The sequence below is a fragment of the Neolamprologus brichardi genome, chromosome 15 (assembly GCF_056152115.1).
Source record: "Neolamprologus brichardi isolate AB-2024 chromosome 15, ASM5615211v1, whole genome shotgun sequence".
Classification (NCBI taxonomy): Eukaryota; Metazoa; Chordata; class Actinopteri; order Cichliformes; family Cichlidae; genus Neolamprologus; species Neolamprologus brichardi.
In genome coordinates, this window is record NC_142118.1 from 27,795,445 (window position 1) to 27,806,610 (window position 11,166).

An 11,166-nucleotide genomic window follows, 5' to 3' on the forward strand; every position below is an offset into this window, starting at 1 on the left:
GCATCATGGGAATGCTGCGGCAGCCTACGTCTATTGCAGCATAACTAAGGGAGGATTCAGGGTCACCTGGTCCAGCCCTGACTATATGCTTTAGCAAAAAGGAAAGTTTTAAGCCTAATCTTAAAAGTAGAGATAGTGTCTGTCTCCTGAATCCAAACTGGAAGCTGGTTCCACAAAAGAGGGGCCTGAAAACTGAAGGCTCTGCCTCCCATTCTACTTTTAAATACTCTAGGAACAACAAGTAGGCCTGCAGAGAGAGAGAGCAAAGTGCTCTAATAGGGTGATATGGTACTACAAGGTCCTGAAGATAAGATGGGGCCTGATTATTTAAGACCTTGTATGTGAGAAGCAGGATTTTGAATTCAATTCTGGATTTAACAGGAAGCCAATGAAGGGAAGCCAAAACAGGAGAAATATGCTCTCTCTTTCTAGTCCCTGTCAGTACTCTTGCTGCAGCATTTTGGATTAGCTGAAGGCTTTTCAGGGAGTTTTTAGGACATCCTGATAATAATGAATTACAGTAGTCCAGCCTGGAAGTAATAAATGCATGAACTAGTTTTTCAGCGTCACTCTGAGACAGAATATTTCTAATTTTAGAGATGTTGCACAAATGGAAGAAAGCAGTCTTACATATTTGTTTAATATGTGCATTGAAGGACATGTCTTGGTCAAAAATGACTCCAAGGTTCCTCACAGCATTACTGGAGGCCAAGGTAATGCCATCCAGAGTAAGAATCTGGTTAGATACCATATTTCTAAGATTTTCAGGGCCGAGTACAATAATCTCAGTTTTATCTGAATTAAGAAGCAGAAAGTTAGCAGCCATCGAGGTCTTTATGTCTTTAAGGCATCCCTGCAGTTTAGCTAATTGGTGTGTGTTATCTGGCTTCATGGACAGATAGAACTGGGTGTCATCTGCATAGCAGTGAAAATGTATGCTATGTCTTCTAATGATACTGCCTAAGGGAAGCATGTATAATGTAAACAGAACTGATCCTTGCACTGAACCCTGTTGAACACCATAACTGACCTTAGTGTGTGAAGAGGACTCTCCATTTACATGCACAAATTGGAGTCTATTAGATAGATATGACACAAACCACTGCAGTGCAGTACCTGAAATACCTACAGCGTGCTCTAATCGCGCTAAAAGAATATTATGGTCAACAGTATCGAATGCTGCACTAAGGTCTAGCAGGACAAGCACAGAGATGAGTCCACTGTCAGAGGCCATAAGAAGATCATTTGTAACCTTCACTAAAGCTGTTTCTGTGCTGTGATGAGCTCTGAAACCTGACTGAAACTCTTCAAATAAGCCATTCCTCTGCAGATGATCTGTTAGCTGTTTGACAACTACTCTTTCAAGGATTTTTGATATGAAAGGAAGGTTGGAGATTGGCCTATAATTAGCTAAGACTGCTGGGTCTAGAGATGGCTTTTTAAGTAAAGCTTTAACTACAGCCAGCTTGAAGGCCTGTGGTACATAGCCGATTATTAGAGATAGGTTGATCATATTTAAGATTGAAGGATTAATTAATGGCAGGTTTGTAGGAGTTTTGTAGGACCCACATCTGTTACTATATTACTATAGTAACCCTTAATACAGAGAATATACTGAAAATTTACCACAGATGATGTAACATTCCATTATCTGCAGGACTGCAGAAGAGCAGAAACTACATATTGTATTTTTTTTTTTTTTACTGTGTTAGCTACTGGGGTGATATTTGAGGTCGGGGAAACAAACTACATTTCAATGAAGCAAAAGCAAAACATGTTAATTCACATTTATGTCACAATGTTCAATGAATTGTACCTGCCAGTGGACCAGAACTGATTTGATGTTTGCTGCTGTGATGCCTTTGCTATTCGGTAGCAAATATCATTAGAACCGACTGCTGAAAACTAACTGATACCATTCTCAGTCGACTTTTTGACCTCCAGTTATGCTAGAGAGAGGCATGACATGCTATGTAACCTAAACATGTTTTTTAGCTTGATCTTACATTATAACTGAACCCACAAAAGTGTACTCATGACAGCACATACACCAACAGTTATATATTACTGTTGGAAAATAAATAAATAAGTAACCTTTATGATGTAACAATGCTATAATAATGGCTTGTTTGGGCTTTGTGCGCAAAAATGTTGAGAGGGTTGAGAAGGAAACTTACATAACTTTTCTTGACATAGTTGCAAGTAGAGTTGTCACAATACCAGAATTTCAAACTTAATATTGATACTTTTTTTCATATCGCAGCTAAACTTTTGACCTCATCCTGCAACAAGAGAAGTAATGGCAAAGAAGCCATTTTTTGAAAAAGATAAGTTGTTAATTTTCCACCAATTTTCAAAATTATAAATTAGATCATCAATTATCTGTGACATTTTTATCTGTAATGTATCTTACCTTCAGAATATCTAATAAGTAATAACTAATAAAGAAATGAAACAACACAATACATAACACATTTAAATACTATAGCAATTTTTGTAGTAGAAAAGCATTATGAAAAAGTTAAAAATGAACTTTTGTGGTATTAGTTATGCTAAAATAAAGAAGATATTTTAAAAATGGCACCTTCCGTGTGAAAGATTGAACCAGTCACTGCCTCCGCTCCATGATAACAGATGGCAAACGTGCCAGTCAGGTAATTGCTAACACTTAATCAGGTAACGTTAATGTGTGCACTGGTCAGTGTAACATTTTTGATAACTTTTAATTACCTCTGAAATCTCTCATAAAATATTGCTCAGTGTTATGAAATTCAACTACATCAGCTGTTAATGAGGAGAACACCAGTGCCCCTGATTTTCCTGCAGTGGTGCTGTGTGAATCAGCTGGACCTATTTATTTTGATATTGGTGCAAATGAATGTTATAATATTATTATTATATTCATTTTAGTATCAATTAATATCTCAGTATGGATTTTTTCTGACAGCCCTAGTTGGAACAATAGGGTTAAAGGTCATAGGTCAAAGAAACAATGATTATTGGTTTGAATTGTGAAACAAAAAGTGGTCTTTCATATTGTTGATGTTTTCTTGACGCCATCCATCGATCCCAACCTCCTCATTTTATTGACTTGGCTTGACTTGAATTTTCACAGCAAGAAAAAAGATGTGTTTTGTTGCTAAAACAGTTAATGGTAAAATGTAACTGTAATAATAATAGGTTAATAATAGGTTATAATAGGTTGCTACAAAAATGACCTCTGGGGTCACCTGTTAAGTAGTTCAGTCATGTTGTGCATATCAATAAAGTATTGCAGCTATTTGTAATGAGCTTGGCGTGAGATCTCTATTTCAATATTATTATAAAACTGTCCTTAGGATATGCAAACCTGCTCTACACTCTAATTAGACTCAGACTAATTGGACATTAACTTGTTAACACACATTGTTCCTGTCTAATAAGGCGTCTTTCAAAGGGCACATGTTCACCGCTAATTCAGTTTATATTATAAATGTCCAATTAATTGGGCATTTATAATACAAGTCCACCTCTCCTGGCATATGCATGGTAGCATATGCCAACAGCAAGTGTTAGACTCTTATTATTCTTCCTATTCTCTAGCTCAGTGTTTCCCAACCTTTTGGAATCATGGCACATATTTCACATTAGAAAAATCACACGGCACACCACCAAACAAAACCACCAGGTATAGCAGAAGTGGCTCGGTTTGTCCCCAGTATACCTTTTTTGCTTTCTTCTGACCACTACTCATACTAGGGCCTTCATCTGGGTCGGAATTTTCTCCAGGACCCAGGTCAGATTGACTACTTTTTTTTATTCAAATATTCATCTATTGCTATTAAGTGCTGCGTTGTGTCACTCACAGCATGACTATTATGTATTTTTTTCCATCTTCTTCTGTTTTACTGGCAGTTAGCAACCAATTTAATTACAGCAGGTAGTTGTACTGCCCCCTAGTAGAAGAGAATGTAATTGTTCTGCCCGTTACTCACGTTGATCGCTTAGAGTACTAATCAAGCGGAACCAGATAATCTTCCACGGCACAGCTGATCATTTCTCGGCACAGTGGTTGGGAAACACTGCTCTAGGCACAAACCATAGGCTATATGTAAAAGTTAGATGTAGCAGCCAATTGGTTTCTGAACATTAATGTTGTTTTTTGATCCAAAGTTACCATGTTTAGATTAGATTAGAATGCTTAGTGATCAGTTATCAAGCTTGGTAAGCTACTTATATCCAGATGGTGTATAGCACAATGACTGGAACAAAAACTGGAAGGATGCCCACGGACAGGGAACTGGGGGTATGTAATGACCGTCCATGGAATATGCATGAAAATTCATGTGAAATCATTTTTAGCACGGAAGATTTGCCCCTTATTTTAACTTTGAGGCAAGAAATAAAAATGGGAGAAAGAAAATACGAGTGATAATGCACAAGATAATGTGATAATGCACCACAAACTACAGCTACCCTTAATTCTGATCCTAAATAAACCCAAGTGAATGATATAGGGTAAATTTTTGCCCAGTCTACAATAGTTCAGGGCAAAACAGTTTTTGTATTCGAGGCTGTAAACATGTAATGCTGTAAAACTGGACACTTTAACATGGTAGTCGTATGGCGATTCCCACCTGTTAGAGCATAGGTGTCAAACTCTGGGCCGCGGGCCAAATTTGGCCCGCAGTCTAATTACATTTGGCCCGCGAAGCCATACCAAATTACTATTAGAGCTGGCCTACTGGTATTATACAGCTAATATATATATTGTTTAGTATTAAGCTTTGCTTGTTCCATATTCAATTTTTCAGCAAAACTTGTTTGAGTCCATAAGAAAATATTCATTCTTAAATCTGGAGGAATAAATATATTTCAAGAAATATCAACGTTAGCCCGCGACTTTGTTCCAGTTTTGAATTTTGGCCCACTGTGTATTTGAGTTTGACACTCCTGTGTTAGAGGAACACAGTTTCTGACACTCCAGCATTGGCTTCATTTCTCAGCTCTGGAGTTTCCAAATTAATTTAAATGTATTAAAAAAAATATTTGGGATGTAACTGTAAATCTATCATCCAAAAACACATATGTGAGCAGCTACAAATATAAAAGGTCATATTTTATCATTTACATTATGTTCAGTTTACATCTACTTTGGGTGTGAAAGGGAAAGACCTGTAATTGAAAGAGCTAAAAGTCTAACTATTAATAATGAAGCCAGTTCTCAGAGGTTTTAACAGGAGGAAGTTGGTAACTATTAAAGAGGAGAAATGAGGCCTTTCACGTTTGATATCTGTTCCTGTCTCTCGTTTTCTCTGAATCACATTTTTCTCTCTCTGTCCACGGGTATTCATGAGTCAACTTAGCACACTTGCCTGCTTTTCACCACCAGAGATTAACAGAGGTGTCGAGAGCTGGCAAAGACTTCTGAGATGAACACAAATGTTTCAAGTTGTTCGTTACTGTCAACAAAGTGCTTATCTGTTCTTGTCAAGTCACAGCTCAATGAGACAAGTGTCAAACCCCCGATCTGTGATTTGTGATTTGTGCTGCTGTTATGTCATTCAGCCCTTCTTTATTCTCTCTCTTTTCTCTAGGTAAACACAACAGACCGTTTCTTCTTTGTGGTCAAATGAGGCCATAGTGCTGTATCTGCTCTACATTTGGTCACAAGCTCATCAGTGTTGTTAGCTGACTTACAGAAAAACTTTGGTGCAATCACTTTGCCACTTTCTTGCAAATGTGTGTTTGACAGCTTCTTTGTCCCATCCTCATTGCATTACATGATGCTCATTGGCTTCTGTTTTGTTTTTGTTTTGGGTTTTTTTTTTTTAATTTTGCATCCAGTGGCAACTTTTTTGCTGGCTTTTGGGAAATAACAAAACACATGCCAGGAAGGATAGTTGTTTTTACATTTTTAGGTCATGGTAAATACCTAAAAATGTGAATTTGTGATATTTACTGCAAAGCATTATGTTATTACTGCATTCAAGAAGCGTTTTATCAAACATGTATCCCCTCCTTTTAAAGACAAGCTACTTTTTTCAGTTTGAAATAAATAAATATGTGTTCTTATATTTCTGTCTGTGAGATATACTTTAATTCCATTTTTCTTAAAGGTTATTTGATGGTAGTTGAAAGACAAAAAAACCCCCGCCCAAACCACAGAATAGGATATTCTTACATAGCATGAATATACATATGTATTTTTGCTATTATTTCATTATTAAGGTTAAACATCACTAATTATCACCAAATGTGTTGTGTTGGTCTCAAACTGATGTACAAATTTTAATGAAACACAAACTGGAAGTCTCCCTGGGATTTGGATGAATGCTAATATATTTTGGCCAGTTAGCACTACTAATTGCGTCATGACATATCAACCCTATTTCCTGGACCTACACTGCAAAAAGCTTTCACCTTTTTAAGAAACTGCTAAATTTGTCAATTTTTCTTTGAAAATGGGTCCTCCAAAAGGATTCAGTTGTCATTCTAGCCACGTGTAGCTTTTTATTAGCACTATTCAAGTGAAGCACAGCTTTGAGCTAAGTTTTAGAGACTCATTGTACACAAGAGCATTCAGGTTCGTTGTCTCTGGACAGCAAATATTTAACACTTCAAAAAGACAACCACTCTCAGGCAAAGTCAAATTTCACTGGGACCTTTAAGATCAAGACTTTGTCATAACCAGTTATCTAAAGCACAATTGTATTTGTTTATATTAGCCTACTCAGAGCTTTGTAGCTACCCATGTAATACCAGCTAGCCCAAAATCACAAACCCCCTAAACATTGTTGGTATTTAGTTTTCTATCTTTGTTTTAATCCAAAGTTCAAGATTTCAGACAGAATATTGTTCTTGATCTTTAGATGTCTACCCTGTTTTCCATGCTGGTATTTTCTAACTCCATTAAACCTGTTAAATCCCCATCGTATGAATACCTGGACATAAGTCTTTCTGGAGAGAACAGTCATCCTTAAAAAATTTTTTGTAGTTGAAATAATAAGGATGTCAGACTTAAAGTGGATAAAAAGACTGATAACCATAGAAAGTATAGAAGGTGGATGTAGCTACTGTGACATCATCCAGTTTCTGAAGTCATATTTTGAAGCTTCATGATTAACATTTTCACCATCAGTATCTTGGTTTACAAAAAACAAATGTGCCAAGAGGGGTAGGCATGACTAAACACAGGCTACTATCTACTCATTTAGACAGTAGCAATAGACAGTGGTTTCATTCCTTATCCAACTATGATTGACTAAGCCCATAAACTCAGGAAGAAACATTGAAACAACAAAAATCATCTAATGGCATTAGCTAGTCAGACAGTAGTAAAGAGTCTGTCATTGACTTGCATCTTTTTATGTCCTTTTTAGTGTACATTAAATTGAAAAAGAACGGTTATTTTGCCCTTAAAGGTTCAAAAGTCAGAAGACAAAATTAAGAGATTGATAAAACATTTATGGTCAGTTGAGTTGGTCTTCTTTAGATTTTTGAGATTTTGGTGAAAAAAGTTCAGGTAACTGAAAAGAAGACTAGAAAAGGTACCTTTGGTCATAAGTAAACACACTCTTTCTCCTTAACTCAGACAAACAACCAAAATAATTCAAATTGTATCCGAAAGCAGCAGAGTAAGCTGTATTCAAGCTGTATTAAGAATTAGTGGTCTCGCTTAATAAACCCCCACACACTGGAATGCTGGAATACTGAATAATTCCAAAACAAGAAATTAGAGCATTTCAATATTTATGAAAGTTTCCTGTTTGCCTGCCTGTTCAATCACAGACATGATGACTCACTTCCTATTTCTTCCTGTCCTTTTTCTTCCTCTTCTTCTTCCTCTTGTGTTTCAGTATGATCTACTCCTTGGTTACCTCATAACAACTGATTATCAACAACTGGGGAGAAACAGGAACACCTTTCGAGGCATTTGATACGACGGGACTAAAGAACACTAAAAGACAATACATTTCAAAGTAGAATAACAAAAACCTTTTTTTTTCTTGTTGCTGTGAAGCCAAACATCAAACATACATGGGGCTGAAGCTTGTTTTCTGCTTCATACCCAAAAGAAGAAAGGACATGCTTTATCCTCAACTGTATATAAAAATCGAAAACTAAATCTACTGTTTACAGTTTGACTCCTCATAGCGAGACCCAAGTTAATCACTGCCTGGCCAACGTTTATACCACACACACAAATACAAACATACACAGACACACAAACAGCCACAGCCTCCTCTGGAGTGCTACTGTACTTGCTGTACGGTAACGGCAATGGTAGCCCAGAGGACGAAGAGCACAGTATTGCACAGTTTGTCTCAGGCACAGCACGGTGAAGCACTGTCAGGCCCAGCACAACTCACCGAACCCTCAGTCACTCTTCTTCGATGCCTCACCAACTGTAGCTTCACCGGTGAGCTCAGGACGAGGGATAGATGAACGGATCACACTGTACAGAAAAGAGAAATGAGTTCTTGCGGGTGGGGTTTTGGGGGAGTTGAGCAGGAACACACGCGTAGGTACGTAGCCTGTGGGATTTTCTTTCAAACATACGTGAATGGCTTTTGTGATGTGTGCATTTTGGTGTATTCTTTAAACAAAGGCATTTCAAATTGATCTTCAGCAAACGTATTTTCTTTACAGCAATGCCTTCTTAGTGTCGTCCTAGTGTTGTTCTATTGTGTAAACTTTTCGAAAACTCAAGCTAACAACTGAAACCTGGCGAAGCTTTGATAGGAGCACACATTCTTTGCACAATTAGTGTCTTCAATCTTGCACAATGTGCTCAATATTTGGCTATATTAGAGAACATTTATTATGGTCTATCCACACAGGTGACGGTCTTCCAACATGTAAAGAACCTTTCAGCCCTATTTGAAGATAGGGAAACAATGTGAATCTTTTCTAGCTCTCTTTACACCTTGGACCAAAATATTGTCTTTTTTCCACTATTTGGATTTATTTATTTTGTGATTGCTCATTTCCATGCTTTATTTTAAACATCAATTTCTAATGTAACTAATGCCAGGAGCAAACAAAGCAGAAGATGGGAAAGGTGCCTGGTATTAATTGGGTTTTTCTCCCTGGTTCGAATGAAAGCAACTGTAGCAAATGATGTTGGCAAGAGGTTGTGAAGAGGCTGTCATGAATCACCAGAATTAATTCAGCAGGGCAGGTGGTTGAACCTGCATCATCCATGTGTAGCACAGTTTTCTAACTATTAAGAAACTCGTTAAACCTTCCCCACCATCTTTGCTTGATGAGCTTCACTTTGTAAAGCGGCAGCAGCAAAGAGCAGATAGGAATGCCCCATTCTTGTTGTTTTCTCTTCTTCTAAGTCAAGCGTTTTCTAACGTAACCTGTATGTATGTGACCAACCAAGTTGAATTTAGATATTGTTTATGAAATAAAGTATTTTAAAATCTAAAGACTCAGTCATTGTACTTAAAGTGTTTTCAATGTTTCAGTGTTTTCAAATATTATTTCAAACATAATTTCTGTGGCATCCTCTCTGCATCATGTTACATTTGGCATATTGATTTAGCCTCGTTGCATCGGGACAGGAATCCCCCCTTCCCCCCCCAGTTTGTTCACCCAAATGAAAAAACACGTCTATCAGTAAAACAATAATGCAGAGAAATTCACTTGATTTGTTCTGGTTTATGAAAATATGCCATTTTACCTTCTGACTATACCAAAACTTGGTTATAACCCTAGATAGGTCACTGGTAACCATTGAGGGATTTAACAATCTGATGCCTATTTTGGCTGCTTCCACTGCGAGTGTGCAGATGATTTGCTCCCTGTCGCTAGCAACCTCCTCTGTCACACCAATCCTCCACATGTCATCTTTCACAAATCTATGAATCTTCCTCCACATTTAACATCCTTTATCTACTATCTCACCTTTGCACATGTCCAATCCGTCTGAGCCTTGCCTCTCCATCCACTTAGTTCTAATCTTGTCCATTCTTTTCGCTTCAAATGAAAATCGTAACATTTCATAATTTCATCAGTGTCATCTCCAACCCATACATTATAGCAGGTCTCACTAGCATCTTATAAACCTTCTTTTGCACTCTTGCTGCTATGCTTCTATCACCAATCACCCCTGACACTTGTCTCCATCCACTCACACTGCCTACAGCGTCTTAACCTCTCTTCTAACCTGTCCAGTGGTCAATCCTAGATACTTCAACTCATCCTCCTTTACTGACTCTACTCGTTGCATCTTTGCTGTTACACCTGTCTCCCTCTCATTCACACGCGTGTATTCTGTCTTGCTCCCACTGACTTTCATTCCTCTTCTTTCCAGGGCATACCTCCACCTCTCCAGGCTCTCGTCCACCTGCTCCCTACTCTCTCTACAGATCAGTATCATCTGCATCATGTTACACAGAGACACCTGTCTGAACTTATCTGCCTTATTCATCACTGCAAATAAGAAAGGCTTAGACCTGATCCCTGATGTAATCCCATCTCCATTTTGACTGTTACTCCTGCTACACACCTCACCGCAATCTCTTTGCCCTCATACATGTCATGCACCACCCTCACATACATCTCTGCCACTCCTGAACTGCTCATGCGGTACAACTGTTCCTCTCTTGGCTTATGCTTAGTTGGATGCACAAACACACAGTCCTTCTGATATTTTCTATACTTCTCCATCAATACTCTTGAAGCAAACATCACATCTGTTCAGATTATCAACATGAAGCCACACAAATGCTCAATAATCATCACCTCTCTGCTCAACCTAGATTCAGCAACTTTGCCATGGTCATGGTATCATGACTTTTTCCCTCTTGCTACAGCTCTGCACTTCACCCTTTACCTGAATTTCAGGAGTGGAACCACACCTCCATAGATACCTCTTCTGGCCAGGGAGCTGCCTCCAGTCCCCTCTCAGGCCTTCCCCAAGCCTCAATTCATGCTAACACCATCTGTCATCATCTACTAGAAATGCTGTCAAATTTAAATGAGGATGTGTCCCAGCTAGTTATGTTATGTTATTCATCTGTTCATTCTCCAGGGTTGAGGAACAGTTTTGTCAAAACCTCCACCGTCCTCTGTCCTTGACACCTTAATACTTCCACGGGTATGTCATCTGGACTATCTGCCTTAACATTCTTCCTAATCCTCTGCACTTCCTGATTTGTCTCCTCTGTCTCATTT

At 38.1% G+C, this 11,166-nt stretch overlaps 1 protein-coding gene across 4 annotated transcripts in view; it reads left to right on the forward strand.

Annotated features, from left to right (window-relative positions):
- The window catches only part of cnih3 (cornichon family AMPA receptor auxiliary protein 3), a 96,003-nt gene extending 86,640 nt beyond the window's left edge, over positions 1-9,363 (forward strand). For 2 of the 4 annotated variants that reach the window (XM_087852625.1, XM_087852627.1), the window contains one exon: positions 7,839-9,363. Coding sequence is in view for 1 of the 4 variants with exons in the window: in XM_087852627.1 (XP_087708753.1) it covers positions 7,839-7,866 (28 nt within the window). In the remaining 3 variants the exon portion in view is untranslated. Of the gene's footprint in view, positions 1-5,576; positions 6,136-7,838 lie in introns of those variants that run through there. The other 2 variants (XM_006796210.1, XM_087852626.1) reach the window with 2 other exon arrangements.
- Positions 9,364-11,166: the final 1,803 nt, after the last annotated feature.